The following is a 20,195-nucleotide window of genomic DNA, read 5'->3' as shown; positions in this document are numbered from 1 at the left end:
TACTGCTGAGGCCTTGTGGGCCTGCCTTGTCCACTTGGCATGTCTATGTTATCCCTTTCAGCTCATCTCTGGCAATCATGTGGTGAAATATTACGGAGATTTTTACATAAAATGTTATAGGATTTACTTACCGTGACACAACCTTTTGGAGTTCCTTTTATTTTACCAATATACACACATGTAAATATGAAATCCAATTTCAGATCCATTTCACTATTAGATTTAATACAGGAAATGTTTTCTACATCAGGATTGTATGGAAATAATTCAGATGTTACCTAAAAAGTATAAATTATAAGTGCAACATTTTAAAGAATTATAGAAAAGCTGAAAATTAGGTTCAAAGATAAAATTCTTCTTTAAATGACTAAAGAATTTTATACTCTTCTTAATAAGAAGAAAAACAGTCAATAAGATTTTTTTAATAAAATGTAGATTTTACATTTATTGTTCAACTATGAATCTTGGACATTTTTAGGTTTTTTTCTTTGTGCATATGTACAAATGAAACCAACATTGAGATTAATTTTTATGGGCTATTTTATATGTGTTTACAGACATGATACCTATTTTGAACTGTATCCTTAATTTCCTACTTTAAGGCCACTCTCTCACCTTACTATTACCCAAACAAGTTTGTTTACTTACCATTTGGGGTTTAGGGAATGGGGAAGAGAAGAGCCAGTGACTAGGGTAAAGAAAAACACAAAGAGGACTGCTGCCAGATTTATTCTGTTTTACATTTATTTATATTCTTGAATAAACTCCCTAATTAACCTTTGAGTTTGTTAGGATGAAGAGTTATGCTTTCTTTCTCTCTCTCTTTTAAACCTGTAAACAGTGGAAATTCAAGTGGACACATAGGTATTTGTTGAATTAAATTGACTATGTTAGATTTAATTCAAGTAAAATATCTTTCTAAAATTTTTATTAATTTTCACTGTATCAGAAATATCACAGAGAATAAAAATGTTGGAATATGTTTTCATTTTCAAGGATTTGTAAGTCTCATGGAAGAAAGAGATAAATGTGTAAGTAATTATTTATATTATGGTAAACTGCATACTGAAAATTTTCACCAGATAGCTTTGTAATAGAAACCTAGAATCGCCTGGAGAAATCAGCGAGGCTTCCCACAGAAGACAGCACATGATTTACAACATGAAGTGATGCTTGCTAGGGCCATGGAAGAGCTGACCCTACTACAGTAAGCACTATGTTCAAGTCTGAAAATTCTAGAAACTACAAGGTATAGTAACGTGTGGTACAATCAACTTGTTTAGATTGAAAGCTACTTAGTAGACTACAGAGACGGGGCAGCACGTAAGATTCAGGCTTCTTTTCCAGAAGATCAAGGTTTGATTCCCATAGCCCACAATCACCTGCAGCTCTGAGTTCCAGAAATCAGGCACCCTATTCTGTTGGCCACAGGCACTAGACACACATGGGGTGCTAGGAGATACAGGCAGGTAAAATACTCATATACATAAAATAAAAATAGGATTATTAGGCTTAAAACTATTCTTTGGCCACAGATTTTGAGTACCTACTAATATTTTGAATATTTATTAATGGCTGGCATGAAGTGCTTTGATTTTCTAGATCAAAATTTAGGTTTAATCAGTCATTTCTATGGAATTCTTTTTAACAGCCAAAAAAAAAAGATAACCAAAATAACTGATTAGTCAGGGAGAAAAGCCAACAGAAATGTTGATACTGAGTTTGGATTTACTATAATAAAATAAAAAACAAAAAAAAAAATACCAAGACTAATCTCATAATTATATTCTTTTCTGCCACTGTTTTCAATTCACTATTCCCTAGCTGGCTCTATTTGGCTTTTAAATCAATAGAAACAACTTTAGATTTAGTGCTTTAGTTTACAATAAGTTTTTAAATATTTCAGATCTTTTCATCTCTGTGACTACTGACCAAATAGGCTGTCCTGCCCCTTTCATAAATAAAGTTAACAGAAGTTTGGAGTGGTTAGGTTAACTTGCTTGTGGTCCTGTACTCAGCAAGATGCAAAACTAAGACCCAAACTCAGGTCTATCTATTTAGATCAAATATTTACAAAACAAAATTGCTTCTATTAACCAAGATAATAATCTTACTACTGTGTTTTAATATACTTTTCAATGGCAAAAAAAAAAAAAAGAAAGAGACTTTAATCAGCTTTAAATTAAAGGGTTGTTAGCAAAGAGCAACAGATGACATCTGGCTGGCATGAGCCACTTTCTTGGATGAGTATTTGTTGTGCATCCGCAGGACACTGCATTTATACAGAGAGCCACTGATGTACGTACGACAAGAGCACCTGTCTGTTTTCAGTGCTTGTTCTATATAAAGCCAGATTAAACTTTTGACCTAGAAGATTATACCTCTGCAAAAGCTACAGTAAAAGCCCTCAGTTTAGTCACCAGTTCCAACCCTTCCATCTGCATATATGACACAGTAACAGTCCTCATACAGAATTATAATACTATATATTGTTTGACAATTTCATAAACATACACAATGTATTTCGGTCATAATCACCCACAACTCCTCCCCCTAACTCCTCTCGGATCTAACTCTGCTCTCCTTGCTACTGCGTTTTTAATTAGCAATTAAGAGCTATACATGGATGGCCAGACAAGATAACTCAGCAAATGACTCAGCCTTCAAACTTGATAACCTAAGTTATACTTGGTCCCTGGAATCTACACTGTGAAAAGAAAGAACAATTCCCAGAAGTTTCAGGTCTCCACATACGTGCCATTCACACACAAAATAAACAGTTTTTAAAGAGAGAGCTAAGTGCTTAAGAACCCTCTGTTACATCAGGTCTATATACTTTATTATAAATTCTATATTTGAAGATAGGTCATTATGTGAGGACAAGACATAATCTAAAGTAGACATGTTACTCCAAGAATAGACAAATAGCAAAGTTATAGTTCAATGAGAACCATGGAAAAGAAAATATTCACTAAAAAAAAAAAAAAAAAAAAGATGTCACTAAAATGAATAGGAAAGTTGTTATAAAGCCCATACTCAGGGACTGCAGAATTTTTATCATCATATTCTGCTTACTAAAGCAACAGCTATTAGCCAATAAGACTATTCTCCCGGGGGCTGGAATCCTGGCTCAGCAGGTAAGGGTGCCCTCCACTGAGACCAAGCACATGAGCTCAATCCCTGGAACCTACATAATGGAGACACGAAACTAGGGCACAACTGTGCCATGGCTTTCACATCCCAACGCAGTACACACAGATAAGCAAATACATGTAATAATAGTTGTTTTACCCTTTGATAATGAGACAAAACAAACGCTTTTAGACTATTTCCCTGCTACCCTATGAAGAGGCAGAGATAAATTACCCACCTGTACAGATTCACATGCACCGAGTGTCAGCTCTGACAACTGTGGGTCAGAAGTGCCCTGATTTTCACTCATAATCTCATGAGGAGGCTGTAATTTTAGAATTACTGAATTCTTATGTTCAACCGGTCCTTCTTCATCACTGGAAACTACAACTAAAAAGGAAAACGTATTTTAAATGTGTCACAATAATGACTTAAAAAGAAAAGAACTTTCTAACTAATTATCTTTAATAATCACATTAAATTTATATATATACATTTATATCAACTTAAGTCTAGCCTATTTTTCATGATGTTTAGTAGCAGTTACATACAAATTCCATATGAGCATTATTATACAGCAGCTTCCTATGGTCTTACATTCTAAAGAATAAAGGTATGTAAAGACGACTAAAGCTGTATGTAAGCAGTACACTCTGGGTATTGAGTGTCCTCAGAGATGTGCTTGGTCCTGTAGGTGTTACTGCTGAAAGGAAGTGGAGCTTTCGGGGTGGGGCCTAGCAGTGGACAATCCTCAGGTCACTAAACATCCTTCAGTCACCGAGGCTTTCAGAAAGGGACATGGAGTTGTCTGCCCAGCCCATTCCCTCTGCTCCCTGAGAATGAAATGCATGGTTTCACTCTAGTGTGTGCTTCCTGACATTGCCTGCTATCCAGAGCATCCAATAGAGGCCCAAAGCACGGGGTCCACCCGATCCTGGACTGAAGCCTACATAACTTTAAGCCAAAATTAATCTTTTCCTCACCTCTCTCTTTCAACTATGAACCAAAATCAACATTTTATATGTTCTCTCCTTTTCCTTTCTCTTTCTTTTGTGCAGAAGATTGAATTGGGAGTCATATAAATGCTAACCAAGCACTCTGCCACTGAGCTATATTCCCAGCCCAGGCAGTTTTTAAGTAATTATAGCAGGTTTTTTGTTTCAGTGTTAGAATTAACAGATGAATTTAGAAATTCTAGTTCTAACTAAGTATTTCGAGATCACTCTGAATTGTGCCCTAAGTCACATTTGTTCCTTGAAGAAGGGGGAATAAATGGCTAGAAGATAAAGATACAATCATTGTGTTCCCTGTAGATTTCTGGGTTTTTGCAGCAAATGACTATGATTAGAATTAAGTACATCAAAATTAATGACAATAACCAAACTGCATTAAAACTCCACTTCAACGACATCACAATAATAACTGTCTTCCGAGAAGCATTTTTGTAATTACTGGGTTACTCCATTGTAAACACTTTTCTTACTCTTTTCTTTTACTCTGAGGACTGGAGAGATAGTGCACTGATTACGGCCACTTGCTATTCTTGCAAAGGCCCTGAGTTCTGTTCCCAGCAACAACATGGTGGCTCAGAACCATCTGGAACTCCAGTTCCAGGGAATCTGATGCCTTCATTTGGTGTCTAAGGTCATACATGTGGAAAACATACATGCATGCAAGCAAAACACTCATACACTTAAAATAAGAGGACTTCCTGTTTCCAGACTCTATCTACCTATCCAAATCAGTATTATGAGGTTTATAAGGGAACCACTGAGGATGTTTGTCCTAAGTTAATACTACATTTCCCAGAGGTCCAAGCATCCTACTGCCTGAGCAAAATCCGAGAGAAACCAAGCTTTGAGTACAGCTTTGAGAAGAAGAGTCTTTACAGTTTCTTTTACTTACTTGGCTCAGCTGAGATCAACAACTGGCTCTCTTCACTGCTTCCACCCGGAGGGGATGCTTCTTTTAGAGTCAACGCCTCACCCTTCACAGCCACGGAAGAATTCTCCGACACTTCACTAGAAGCAGAGCTCTCCAAGCTTTTGTTGGGTGAAGAGGCCCTTCCAGAGGCAGCGCTAGCATCTGGCTCCTGACCAGCAGCGAATGAGCGCAGGTTAGTGGCCTCGCTCTCTAAAGATTCTGGCGCGAGTCCTTCGGGTGGTGCTGGGTCCTGGTGAGAGTCTTCACCGGACTCTTCAAGCTTACGGGAGACTGAAGAGTCATTTTCTTCTTCTTTCTGAACGATGTTTTAAAAGTAAAGAAATTACATTTTTTCCATTTGGTTTTCCTATGGCTTAGACTCAAAAGGAATAACACAAAAATGTATTGTTTTTATAAGTATATAGACAGATAGCTACAAGCTATACTAAATGTGCTTGGCAGTGCACCCAAGTATGATGATACCGAACTTGATCTATTCAATATGGTGCCTAAATAATTGTTAAAGAGCCAAGAAAGAAAATTTCCATAGAGAATGGTGGTACACAACACACAGGAGGCAGAGACAAAAGTAGCTCTTGAGTTCAAGGCCAGCTAGGACTACAAGAAAGAAAGAAAGAAAGAAAGAAAGAAAGAAAGAAGGGAGGGAGGGAGGGAGGGAGGGAGGGAGGGACCCTCATATATCACAGCTAAGTAAATTTAGAATGAGAAGGGGTTTTTAAATATTTTTATTTCCAAAAGTAGTAACAAAACATTGCTTTTAGAAAAAAAAAAAAAAAAAAAAACCTAAGAATTAACATAAAAAATTATGAAAAGCATTGCTTTCAACATCATTATTACTTCCTTATAACTCTAAATAACCCAGAGACACTATAGGATCCTGAATGACTTATGATTCAATGGAATCAGAAAGCTGCCTCTTCTCTTTCCTAAAAGAATGTAACACATTTTTCTTGCAAGCATCTACTCTGAATAAGCCTCAATTTTCTTCATTTGACAAAAAACCTCATGATCTAGAATCTAATTACTAGACTGTAGGAAAAAAAAATCTGAAGTGGTGACTGTATGAGTTCAGAAAACACAGCTACAAGTATGTGACAGGTCAGGGAGAGTCACTGGGTCCTTCCACCAGAAGAGGATGCATATAAGACAGCCATACACAGAAAATAAAAATAAACAAATCACTTATAATTTTTCTTTTATAATCTTTTATAATTATAGGTATAATAATATTCTACAAGTAGATCTTTAGAAATAGGTGGTGTGTAGCCTTTAACTTTAACTTATGCCTTTAATTCTAGCACTTGGGAGGCAGAGGCAGACTGAGCTCTGTGAATTTGAGATCAGGGTAGTCTATAGAACAAGTTCCAGGACAGCCAGGGCTACACAGAGAAACCCTATCTCAAATAACCAAAATCAAAGAAGAAAAACGGGAATGAAGGGAGGAAAGAAGGAAGGACGGAAGGAAATGAGGGAGAGAGAAGGAGGGAGAAAGGAAGGAAGAGAGAGAAGTATCATACCAAAAATTATTACTTTTAATAAGTTCTCTTTAAACATGTCAAAAATGGTAAATATGTGCTAATGATAAAAAGTCTGAAAGTAATTTCACAGAGCAAGTGAATTTGGTTCAGCTAAAATGGGGAAAAACAGTATTTGATAAAAGCAGCTGCGCTTTTTAAATAATATACAATATTTTGGATTTGCTCCAATAATTATGCATTCTGAAAATAGGTTTTAGTATTTTTTAATAAAATGTGATAGGCTGACAAGATAGCTAAGCAGGTATAGGTGAATGCCACCAAGCTTGACAACCTGATCTGGTACACACAGAGTAAAAGGAAGAAACCAAGTCCCAAAGACAGTGAGCACACACACACACACACACACACACACACACACACACACACACACACACAGAAAGAGAGAGAGAAAAGAAAGAGACAGAAACACTCACTGTGCTGGAGCCCACATGTACAGAGAAAGACAAAGACACATATGAGAGAGAGAGAGAGACAGAGAGAGACAGAGACAGAGAGAGACAGAAAGAAGACAGAGACAGAATAAAATAAATGTAATACAATTTAAAATGTTAAAAATAAAGTCTGCACAGAACTAGAAAAAAATGAAAGAAATCCAGTAAATCAGAGACACAGTTAACTCATTTTTATCACAACACAAGATCATTTCCTACGACATTTAAATGCGTCTACTTACTGTATGTTCTGTTGGCTTATCCAAAGAAGTCTTAGAATTATGAGAATCATGAAAATTACTTCTACCCCTTTTCTTTCTCTTCCTGGAAACTGGAGTATGGTCCATTTCCGAATAAGAATATGAAGTATTCTTGTTGCTGGTCCCCTCTTCAAGATAATCACAACCTTTATTTCCAGTATTAAAGTCTTTAAAAAAAAAAACATAAAAAGCACAGTTATACCCAAAAAGCACACAACATCCCCTCTTACATGAGTCTCCAGTAGCACCGAAGTTACTGACTATACTGCTCATTAACCAAAGCTCTATAGTGACACTGAGTGAAAATAGAAAAGGTACATCGCTATAAACTGGCTCTGTTCTTTAGACAAGAGATGTGAAAGACATGTTACAAATTTGATGGGAAGAAAATATCCTTTCATTGAGTAATGAAAATAAAACAACTAACCATGTTTTTTGTTTTCTTTTGTCTTGTTTTTTTCTATTTGGTACAGATACATTTTTGTTGTTTTTTGAGACAGGGTTTTTCTATGTAGGCCAGGTTATTCTGAAACTCTCTCTGTAGTCCAGGCTGGCCTCAAACAGATCTACCTGCCTCCTGAGTGCTGGGATTAAAGAGTCTTACTAAAATATGGAAAATCTGTCTTATGCCTGTCTCCTGAGAGGCTCTGCCAGAGCCTGACAAATACAGAGGTGGGTGCTCGCAGCCAACCATTGGACTGACCACAGAGTCTCCAATGGAGGAGTTAGAGAAAGGACTGAAGGAGCTGAAGGGGTTTGCAACTCCATAGATCGAACAATATCAACCAACCAGGCCCCTGAGGGCTCCCAAGGACTAAACCACCAATCAAGTAGTACACTTGGAGGGACCCATGGCTCCAGCCATATTTGTAGCAAAGGATGGCCTTGTCGGGCATTAATGGGAGGAGAGCCTCTTGGTCCCTTGAGGAAAGTGAGGACAGGGAGGCAGGAATGGGGGCATACCCTCATAGAAGCAGGAGGAGGGGAGATGGGAAAGGGGGTTTCGTGGGGGGGGGGGGGGATCAGGAAAGGGGATAATACTTGAAATGTAAATAAATAAAATTTATTTTGTGGTCTATAATGTGGTCTATTTCAGAGATATTCCAGGGGCTGAATAAAATAAAAAATAAAAAATAAAATGTCTGTGTAGGGTATTTACAGCCTTCACCACGCTGCTGCCATTCCCTCAGCGCCTGCCTCTCGATCGCAGAGCTCCAGCAGGAGGAGAAGGGGGATTAAGGAAGGAGATGCCCACGTGGATACTTCATTCCTCCCTAGAATAGGGAATAAAATATCCATGGAAGGAGTTGCAGAGACAAAGTTTGGAGCTAAGATGAAAGGATAGACCATCCAGAGACTGCCCTACCCAGGGGTCCATCCCATAATCAGCCACCAAACGCAGACACTATTGCATACGCCAGCAAGATTTTGCTGAAGGGAACCTGATAAGCTGTCTCCTGTGAGGCTATGCCAGTGCCTGGCAAATACTGAAGTGGATGCTCACAGTCATCTATAGGATGGAACACAGGGCCCCCAATGGAGGAGCTAGAGAAAGTACCCAAGAGCTGAAGGGGTCTGCAACCCTAGAGGTGAAACAACAATATGAATTAACCAGTACCCCCAGAGCTCGTGTCTCTAGCTGCATATGTAGCAGAAGATGGCCTATCGGCCATCACTGGGAAGAGAGGATCCTTGGTCTAGCAAATTTTATATGCCCCAGTACAGGGGAACGCCAGGGCCAATAAGTGGGAGTGGGTGGGTAGGGGAGCAGGGCGGGGGGAGGGTATACGGGACTTTTGGGATAGAATTTGAAATGTAAATGAAGAAAATATCTAATAAAAATTAAAAAAAAAAAAGGAAAGAGATGCCCAGACCACGGCTCATACAAAGCACACTGCCCGCAAATCCACGGTAAAGCACCCAGAAAACAACTAGGTACAAAAGCCACTTGCAAGAGTGCATCCTCTAGTGGATGGGTGAAGAAACCTCATTGCTACAGGCCTTGTACTGTGGCACTCCGTGAAATTAGACGCTATCATCCACTGAACTTCTGATTCGGGAGGTCCCCTTTCAGTGTGTGGTGCGAGAAATTGCTCAAGACTTCAAAACAGATCTGCGTTTCCAGAGTGCAGCTACTGGTGTTTTGCAGGAGGCAAGTGAGGCCTATCTGGTTGGCCTTTTTGAAGATATCAACCTGTGTGCTATCCATGCCAAACGTGTAACCATTATGCCAAAAGATATCCAGCTAGCACGCCGCGTATGAGGAGAACGTGCTTAAGAGCCCACTGAGGGGAAACATTTCATTCTCAAAAGAATTTTTCTTCCGGTTATCAGTTCTGAATGTTAGAAATTTTTCCATGGGGGTCAAAGGTACCTACATATATGATTGCGAGTGGAAACATAGGGGGCAGAATCAGGTATTGGCAGTTTCTCCACGTACATTTGTGTGTGAATTTTTAATATAAATGCAAGATGTAAAGCATTAATGCAAGCAAAATGTTTCCGTGAACATATTTCACAGTTCAACTTTATAACAATTATAAATAAACCTGTTAGAATTTCCTGGACAATGCCAGCATTTGAATTCTTTTTTAAATAAGTAAATCTCTTATTGACGGCAACTAAATGGTCTGTATCATTTTTATCATCCAATACTTTCCATCCTCTCACCATACTTTTCTAACTGAGTTGTCCTGCATGCAAGTATGTGCTTTTAATGTTGTCTGTCTTCTGTGCTGTTCCTGTAAGTTTGCTATTAAAATACATTAAACTAAAAAACAAAAGTCTGTGTGATTCACCACTATTTTTAAAACTGGTCACAATATTTTTAACTTAAAAGTAAAGGCATTAAAATTAAGAGTAAAATTATGATTGCTGTTCTTTGAAAAGAAGCCAAACTGTCTTTCCTCAACAACTCTCTCTGGAATGTGGTCATTTACAAGAATATAAATATGCTTGATGGTTTGTTTCTTCTTTTAATCAAAACTCTCCCAATCTAAGCACCCAGTAAACCCACCATTCTGCAGTGAAGAACTTCCTTTTTAAGTAAAAAGCATCATTTTGGAAGCCTATGCCAATCACCACTAAAATGTTTTGAATTTCAGTTTAACAATATACGCTGCACAAAAATATCTTCCAATATGTTTTAATGAAGGGTTTAAATTATTTTATTTTCTAAATCATCATCATGAGAACCAACTCTAATTTTACATAACCAAATCACAAAGCAAGCAACATTTAGTCACAACTTATATTCATTAAAAAATTACTGGCTTCAACTTTCCAATTTAAAAGAATAAAAAAATGAAAACTATTCTATTCCTCCTCCCAAGAAAATCAGCCAATTATCAACACAATACATTTTAAAACATAAAGAATGTTAATTATTACAAATCATTAAGAAGTCAGGTATATGAGTTTGTGGGCAGTAAAACTTGAAGTCAGTGCACAGTTTTTAAAATGAAACATGAGGGTTGAAGAAATAGCTCAGAGGTAAAGCAGTATGTTCAGTTCCTGAGTTCAATTCCCAGCAACCACCCAGTGCCTCATGACCAAATGAGATCTGACGCCCTCTTCTGGCCTGCAAGCATATATGCAGGCAGAACACTGTATACATAGAAAGTAAATTAATCTATTTTAAATGAGGCATGGAGAACAGGGACATTCAGAAGAGGTAGATCTAGGAGAGGAGGAGGAATGGGATTGCACGTTCAAAATACATTGTATGACATTCTAAAAGATTGATTATATTAAAAGATCAACAACCTCTTAGCGTAAATGCTATATCGAATTATTAATTTCTAAACAAAAGTTTTATAGTAAAAGACTTAGAAGAGCCAGGTGTAAGTGGGCACAGCTGTAATCTTAGCACTCAGGAGGCAGGGGCAGACTGACTGCTGTGAGCTCGAGGCCAGCCTGGTCAACACTGTGAGACCCTGTCTCAAAAACAAACAAATAAAAAGGACTAATGAAGGAAAGGAAAAGCTAAAAACTGTATTTTATAGACTCCTACATTCAAATAATTTACTACTTATACAGGAGTCAAGCCAAAACAGGAATAAACTTTTTATATAGAGCTGGGCACTATAAAACCTAGGTTCTACTAATATATTATACACAATTTAAAGTGGAAAATATTTCTAGCAAATGAAATTCAAAAAGTGACAAAACTCCTGAGGATAAAAGATATTAAGCATTTCCAATATATTCTTACAGTAAAAGAGAAAACCCACAAGGCAGACATTTCTCTACAAAAGGAATACTATACTTGTAGTCTACTTTAAAATGGCTTTGTGGAAAAGCTTTAAAAACTGGTATCAGAAAAAATATATCTATTTCTTTAACTATCTTTTTATTATTATTTTGTATTTGTTTTATTTAGGATATATAGTAATGTATTTTATAATGAAAGTTTTAATCACAATTAGAACCCAAGAGACTTTTATACCTCATTTAAAATAATATCCATAGCCAACCATTTTCTGGAAAATTTTATGATTTTTCTTTACAGCTACATGGGTTTATTTCTGGGTCTTTGATTATGTTTCATTGGTCTACGCATCTGTTTTGTGGGAGCATCATGTTGCACCACAGTGTTTATCATATGACTGTTGTATAATCTGAAGTCAGAAATTATGATACCTCCTGGCAGTGTTCTGCCTACTGAGATTGGTTTAGCCATCTTTTGTGTTTCCATATTAACACTTTCGAGTTACTTTCTGATACTGTGAAGGTTACTGAATTTCAGTGGTGATTATACTGAATCTGTGTACTGCTTCTGGCAATTTGGTCATCTTATAGTATGGTGTTAATTGCACTGATCCAGAATCTGGTGGTTCCAGCGCGTATGACTCCATAGACTCATCTGTTTGAATGCTTGGTCCGTAGGGAATGGCACTATTTGGAGGTGTGGTCTTATTGGAGGAGGTGTGGCCTTGTTAGAGTAAGTTTGTCACTTTGGAAACAGGGCACTGAAGTCTTAAATACCCAGTGTGAAATCAAATCCGGTTTCCTCCTGGCTTCCTGAGGATCAAGATGCAGAACTCCTTTAGCACCATGCCTGCCTGGGCACTGCCATGTTTCCCACCATGATGATACTGGATGAACCTCTGAAACAATAACCCAGCCCTAATTAAATGCCCTTTATAAGAGTTGCCTTGGTCATGGAGTCTCCTTAGAGCAATGAAATACTAAAACACAAAAGAAAATTTAAAGAATCCTAAAATAAAGTTAAAAAATGGTAGAAACTCTAGCCTACTAGAGTTTCTAAGATAGAGTGGACGAAGTTGAAACAAAATATAAACAAGAGAAAGAGCTCCAGAAAACAGAAATATCTGGAACTAGAGAGAATCCCATACCACACCAAATTACTCACAAAATCTTAAATATGTAAAATGATACTCAGCCAGTTTCAAATATTTTTGACTAAAGTCAATACATTTTATTCAGTCTTCAAGCCTCAACAATCAACTTTAAAGCTGAGCATGTAAATAATACTATACTGGCTTTTGGAGGGGGACAGAGAGAAGACAAAACGCAGCCACTAGTGTCTCCCAGTTTAGATGGCCAGGATTCACCACCAGACGATTTAGATTTGATCTGGTTTATAAGATTAGGATTCTAGCTGTAGCGCCCAGCGACTGAGTCGCCCTTGTTTCTGAACTAAGTTTGTGTGGTGTTTTCCTTCATGCGGCTGCTCGCCTGGGTTCTAGAGAGAAAGGTATGGCCGCAAAGCATGGATTTGCCTGATGTGCACCCCAAAAGAATGTACGAGTTCTGAAGCATCGGGATGGCATGGTAATGACCCGCCAGTGGGTACTTAGAGAACTGGGTGGAGAGATTTCAGAGCTCTGAGGCAGAGTCTCCATTGCCCATCGGTGCCTTACCGGCAATAGTATGGATTCGTTTTTTTATTATTTCGCGCACGAGGTGGCGAACCAACATGTTGGGCAAGAATCCACTAGAAATGTAAGATTATTAGCCTGAGAGTTAGAGTTTTATTTTCTAAGTGAGAGCAAGGTAGTGCTGGGATGAGTCACATGGACTCAAGCGCGGGAACCTTGAAACAAAGAAAAAGGGCTCTGAGGTCCCCAGCTGCGGGAAGGGGCAAGATGGCGGCTCTGAGTCGGCGAGCCAGAGAATGGAAACGCCTATATCTTGGGGCAGATATTGATTTAACTGTGAATTTATAATATTGGTATTATTGGCTTTTAGGATAGATTTATATACAGATTTTGTCCAAATCATGTGGGGAATTTCACCCGCGGTTTGGAACTAGGACAGGGCAAATTAGTCACTGACTCCAAGTAGCGAGCACAGTGTTAATTACATGCGCTCTCTACTAAATGTCTTTGGCTCCAGACAGAGAGCTCAACAGATGGATTGGTATAACAGGATGACTGCTCTAGGCAGGCAGCTTAAAAACTATCTGCTTCCTAAAGGCAGATATTAGTAAAAGTTTGAATTAATTGCTTTAAAGATGGTATAAAGATATATTGCTCTAATAAGTCTTACTGGACATTCAAATCCTGTCTAATGTGGGCTCCAAGGGAATTTTGGGTTTAAATCCTGGTTTGACAAGCTACCTAGCCGGGTGTGGTGGCGCACGCCTTTAATCCCAGCACTCGGGAGGCAGAGGCAGGCGGATTTCTGAGTTTGAGGCCAGCATGGTCTACAAAGTGAGCTCCAGGACAGTCAGGGCTATACAGAGAAACCCTGTCTCGAAAAATCAAAACAAAAACAAAAAACAACAACAACAACAAAAAGACAAGCTACCTGCTTATAAGCAGGTATAGATAGAACTGTGAATAAATTGTTTTAAAGATGGTATAACAGATTTGCAAGATAACTCATATTCTCTGATATGGGCTCCATGGGAATTTTGGGTTATTATCCTGCACAGCAAAATAGAAAAAGCTTAAGAATAGGCACATACAGTATTTTAGTTTACTTCATTTGTTTTGGATTGTTTTAATTTTCAAAATGAGTATGATTTTGAGTTTTGTGCTTATAGTACTTCTCTGGGAGAGAGAGCAAAATAAAGGTTTTTCTTGTTACTGGCTCAAGGATATACTGATTTGGGAAAAAGATTTTGTCTTTATGTTTTTAGAAAAGGCAATTAGTGTCTATACAAATTCCAGAGTTATATGGATCAGATATGATAAAGGGAGACTCCCTGAAGAACTAGTTTCCAGAGAACCAAACAAAAAAAGTTACCTTGATGGTACTAAAATTTTGTTCTGAGATTTGTGTATTACAGAATCTCCAACCTTGGTGAGTCTCATCGTCAGATGTGCTGAACTGACCTGCTTGACCTCCTGATCTCTTGGGCTTCCAGCCAGATCCAGTCAGGACACAGACAGACATCAGAGACTAACACAATCGTTGGTGTGGCCTTCTTAAGGCCAACCAACTCCCCTATTTTCCCTACTCTTCCACCCCATTTCAAGATATCTCAACGCTCATGTTCAGCTTAAAGAAGTTACAAAGACTCACTGTCCCAGTTCCCTGGGCTTTGGGGCTGGAGGTGGTTACTCTAAGGTTGCCTTTCTAGGGAATTTAGAAATGGACATAATTGGAACAGGGAGGAATTTGCTAGAATTATGTAGCCATAACCTCATATGGTAGAAATCCTTATAATTGTTACTAAGTTAAAGTCGTAATTTCTTATTTTGGTATAGAATGTATTTTGATGCAGAATCAAGGTTTTCATTGATAAATTTCTTCTATTGATTCAATAATTTTTAAAAGTACGAGGCTTAGACCCAGTCATTCTTTAACTGTTATTATAAACTGATCTGAGATGTTTAAGCCTATGAGTTAAGGACCAGATAGAAAATTCATGGCTCTGATTTTATTGATAGGGTGTTTTCAGATATTTTATTTATAAATAGCTGAGGGTAGTTAACAGACAAAAGTCCAGATTACTTTACATAAATAGTTGGTTTTCAAAAACATCAGGAATCCACAGATGTGACATTTAATGTTATTTATTCACTTGTTGTTGAGATTTATCTGCTTCTAACAGCTTCCCATTCATGGAATCAAAGAAGCAGCTGAGCATCTCTACCTCCAGGTGAGGTAGTACTTTGTGGCTAGGTGGCCACTGGGCAGAAATTGCCTATCTCTCCTGCAGACCTGTACCATCCTTGAAAGGACACAAGTTACAGGTTAGGACAGCTTAGTTCTGCTGAGATAGAATAAGCTAGTCCTTAGTAATTCCTGTTTTTCAAGGTCTGTCAGAATATCCTGGGCCAGAAGGCTGAAGACTGATGCTCCAGCTTCCTGACTTACTTTGGGGAGGCAGCTGTCTCTGAAATTTGTCTCAGTTCTGGAAGCTGTGTTAGGCTTCCTATATTTCTAGATAGCATTGGTCACTCTTGGATTTCTGACAGGGTTGAAAGACTACTTACAGTTTCATAGCCAAACCAGGCTATTTAACATTGAGAGAACATATTTGAGAAGATAGTTTTCAGATAGTATATAAGTTAAACCAGGACATACATCAGGTGTAGAATTGTAAGTCTTTTAAGTTAGGATAGATGACAGAGTGTTCTATTTAAATGACAAAAATGATGGACTGGTTGTTAGGTCTATCTTGTACTTTATAAATTACAAAATGGTAGTAATTATTTATATCTGAAATAAAAGAGTGGACCGAATGGGGGAAGTGCTGTGGATGGCCCTGGTGCTGTTTGTATTTTGATGTTAATTCTGATTTCTTGGGAAGGGCTCTCTGGACTCAGGAATGAGTCGTGTACTCAGGTGACTTCTTGTGAACCTTCCCCTAAGGAATAAAGAGACCAATCACTGGGCATTTGGGGGGTGGGGGGGACTGCCAGGTTGGAGAGAGGAAGAGAGTAGGCAGGAGAGAGATAGGGGCTTTTAGCAGGGACAGAAAGAGAACAAGATATAGCCACTAGTGTCTCCCAGTTTAGATGGCGAATCTGCCAGGATTCAGTAGCAGAGGATTTAGAGTTAATATGGCTTACAAGATTATGATTCTAGTTGTTGCACCCAGCAGTTGAGTTACCATTGTTTCTGAAATTAAATAAATAAATAAATAAATAACTATGCCAACAAGTTCCATATAGTTCATAAGAAATAAATGATTCCATTATATATTAACATTCTCAGTGGTTGTGTGGAAGCATGCCTCTATAAAACAGAAGACCTTCTCTAGTAAGTGTCCTCAGCTGGCTTCTAGTACACACACAAGTTAAGTCTAGTTTCCTTTGTTTCTATGAGGTCTACTAAGAAAGCATTCTATGGGTTGGAGAGAAAGCTAACTGGCCATGACGACTTGTTGCCCAACTATGAGGACACGAGTTCAATCCCAGAACCCATTTGAAGGTTAGCAATGGTCTTGCATGCTTCCTCAGCTCAAGGCGGGTAGGGGAAGGAGGCTCGCTCAGGCTTACTGACTGCCAGTCCAGGCAAAATATGCCAGCTCTGGGTTTACAGAAAAAAGCCTGTCCCAAAGGAATAAGACAGAAAATAATAAGTGAGATCAGCAAACACACAGAGAGAGATCAGAGACAGATGGACAGACAATCTTTTAATAGTTATATTTGAAATGAAATACATTTTCATGAAGTATGAATAAAGAACAGTTTTCTTGTGGATAGTCTAAAAATTACTTAGAAAACAAAATACTTCAACCTGCTTTAAGCTATCCACAATCCAAGAGACCTCAAAGGTGTTAATTTCACAAGTTAAGATAGTAAACTAGATCATTCCAGTTACCATCTGCACATGGAGCTGACCCTGTACCACAGCTCTCCATACAGAAATTCCGCCTGGAGAGAGCTGGTCTCCCAGGAGTGCTGACACACAGGCTTACAGAAGGAACAAGCCACAGTCAGAGACATTAAGACCAGCTAACACCACAGATAACCAGATGGCAACAGGCAAGTGTAAGAACATAAGCAACAGAAACCAAGGCTACTTGGGCATCATCAGAACCCAGTTCTCCCACCACAGCAAACCCTGGACACCCCATCACACACATGCTCCACTATGTTCATAGCAGCCATGTTTATAATAGCCAGAAGCTAGAAACAACCCAGATGTCCCTCAACAGAGGAATGGATTCAGAAAATGTAGTATATTTATACAATGGAGTACTACTCAGCTATTAAAAACAATGACTTCACAAAATTCACAGGCAAATGGAGGGATCTAGAAAATATCATCCTGAGAGAGGTAACTCTCAAAGAACACACATGGTATGTACTCACTGATAAATGGATATTAGGCAAAGAGTGTGGAATACCCATGATACAACTCATGGACCACATGAAGCTCAGTAGGAAGGAAAACCAAAGTAGTAGATATTTCAGTCCTATTTAGAAGGGGAAACAAAATAATCCACAGAAGTAGAGGGTGGGAGGGACTTGAGAGAAAGAGAAGCGTTTGAGGAGAAAAAGAGGGACAGAATCAGGTATGGAAGGAGATGGAGGAGATGTACAGAGGGTTAAGAAATTGAACAGAGGTGTATAGCAATGGGGAATGGGGAACTGAGGGTAGCAACTAGAAAGTCCCAGTGCCATGAAAGCAAGAGCCTCCTAGGACCTCATGGGAAGGACATTAGCTGAAATAACCCACAAAGGGGAGGGAGAACCTGTGGAGACCATATCCAGAGGTTGGGCATGGTCCCCCAGTTGAAGTATGGGCCACCCACCCATCTCCAAAATTTTAACCCAGAATTGCTCCTGTCTAAAGGAAATACAGGGACAAAGAGCAGAACAGAGACTGAAGGAAAGGCCATCCAGAGACTGCCCCACCTGGGGATCCATCCCACATGCAGTTACTATTGTAGATGTCAAGAAGTGCTTGCTGACAGGAGCCTGATACAGCTGTCTCCTGAGAGTCTCTACCAGAGCCTGACAAATACAGATGCAGAGGCTCACAGCCAACCATCGGACTGAGCACAGGGACCCCAATGGAGGAGTTAGGGGAAGGACTGAAGGAGCTGAAGAGGCTTTATCTGGCATCAATGTGAGGGGAGGCCCTTGGTCCTGTGAAGGGGAATGGTAGGGCAATGAGGCAGGATTGGGGGGGGGGAGCACCCTCATAGAAGCAGTGTAAGGGGCGATGGGAGGGGGGGTTGCAAAGGGGAAACTGGAAAAGGGAATAACATTTGAAATGTAAACAAATATAATATCCAATTAAAAAAAAAAGAAAAGAAAAGAGGCAAGTACAAAAACCAAAAAGATAGTAAACTAGTTTTTTTTTTTTCTTGAGTAGCTGGAATTTATTTATTTTTATTATCTTTCATCTTTTTTTACAGTTGCTGTTTTCCCCCCTCCCATTCTGCCCTCAGACAGTTCCTCATTCCATTCCTCCTCCCCGGTCCCCACCCCACCCCAACAACCCACACACATCCAGCCAGGCCTCCCCACTCCCTGTGGCCTCAAGTCTCTTGAGAGTTAGGTGTATCTTCTCTCTCTGTGGCCAGACCTGGCCGTCCTCTGCTGTATACGTGTTAGGGGCCTCAGACCAGCTAGTATATGCTGCCTGGTTGGTGGCTCAGTACCAGAGAAATCTCAGGGACCAGGTTTAGTAAACTAGTTTTTTTATAAATTTTGTTTAAAAACTTGTAGTTATATTTTAAAAATTAAAGGGAAGGAGTCATAACATCATTAATTATGTACATTAAGAGATCTACAAAGAAATTTTACAAGTCTGAGATGTATTGACTTTCATATGTTCTAAAATTGGCTTAGGTAAGAATCTTTTGAAAGTTACAATAAGTTCTAACCAATAAGGAATGCAATTTATAGTACAAAAATAAGCAATGGGGTTGGGCAGTGGTGGTGCACGCCTTTAATCCCAGCACTTGGGAGGCAGAGGCAGGGGGATTTCTGAATTCGAGGCCAGCCTGGTCTTCAGAGTGAGTTCCAGGACAGCCAGGGCTTCACAGAGAAACCCTGCCTCAAAAAACCAAAAAATAAATAAATAAATAAATAAATAAATAAGCAAGCAAGCAAGCAAGCAAGCAAGCAGTGGGAAGGGTGTACTAAAATTCCAGGTAACAGTGATATTGCTATCTATGAAAACAACAATTTGAGCAGCCAAACCAACTTAACTTCACAGACTCTTTCACTCTATACACACACAGACACACACACACAAAACACTGTTCAAACTTAACTTTTGGGATCCACAAATAAAGAAAGAAATACATACTTAGGTATCTAAATAGATATTTATGCAATTTTATTTGTATCCAATAACTCCCATTTACTTTTATATATCCTTTCAATGTTAATATGAAACATTCATAATAAAAATCATTGTAAATACAATAAGTCTGACTTCGTCTCTAGCAGTCACGAACCTTTAGGATGAGGAGCAGCCATCTCAGGAGTGACTCCTCCATCATCACCCTGCTTCTGTCCCCCACATGCAGCCTCCTTTGCAGGAACGTCACCTGTCCTACTTGGTTTGGGACCACTGCAAAACAGAAATGCCATTATATTCATTTCTCTTTTTAAAAAAAGATTTATTATTTATTTTATGTGTATGAGTATACTGTAGCTTTCTTCAGACACGCCAGAAGAGGGCATCAGATCCCATTACAGATGGTTGTGGTTGCTGGGAATTGAGCTCAGGACCTCTGGAAGAGCAGTCAGTCTTGTTAACTACTAAGCCATCTCTCCAGCCCTTATATTCATTTCTAATAAGACTCAAATGAACTTAGAGAACACATGGCACACATTAAATTAAAATCTAATAGGCTAAAAATATATTCTTATATGTAATCTTGTATGATATAGGCACTTTAAAAAAAGACTGAACTTAAATTTGAAAATAAGTTTCCCTCTCCAAAGGACTTTGGAAGAAAAAGGAAATTTCAACACTATATGTGCAATATGAGAAAAGAATAA

At 38.7% G+C, this 20,195-nt stretch overlaps 1 protein-coding gene across 11 annotated transcripts in view; it reads right to left on the bottom strand.

The window, feature by feature from the left end:
- The window catches only part of Senp7 (SUMO1/sentrin specific peptidase 7), a 132,506-nt gene that overhangs the window by 31,286 nt on the left and 81,025 nt on the right, over positions 1–20,195 (bottom strand). For 10 of the 11 annotated variants that reach the window (XR_003951814.1, NM_001360073.1, XM_030249230.1 and 7 more), the window contains 5 exons: positions 19,646–19,761; positions 7,288–7,472; positions 5,038–5,371; positions 3,371–3,522; positions 132–278 (listed from right to left, as the gene is read on the bottom strand). Coding sequence is in view for 10 of the 11 variants with exons in the window: in NM_001360073.1 (NP_001347002.1) it covers positions 132–278; positions 3,371–3,522; positions 5,038–5,371; positions 7,288–7,472; positions 19,646–19,761 (934 nt within the window). In the remaining variant the exon portion in view is untranslated. Of the gene's footprint in view, positions 1–131; positions 279–3,370; positions 3,523–5,037; positions 5,372–7,287; positions 7,473–16,840; positions 19,236–19,645; positions 19,762–20,195 lie in introns of those variants that run through there. The other variant, NM_001304503.1, reaches the window with a different exon arrangement.

Source organism: Mus musculus, chromosome 16, assembly GCF_000001635.26.
Source record: "Mus musculus strain C57BL/6J chromosome 16, GRCm38.p6 C57BL/6J".
NCBI lineage: Eukaryota > Metazoa > Chordata > Mammalia > Rodentia > Muridae > Mus > Mus musculus.
Note: the sequence above shows the minus strand (reverse complement) of the source record. Positions and strands in the feature narration are given on the sequence as shown.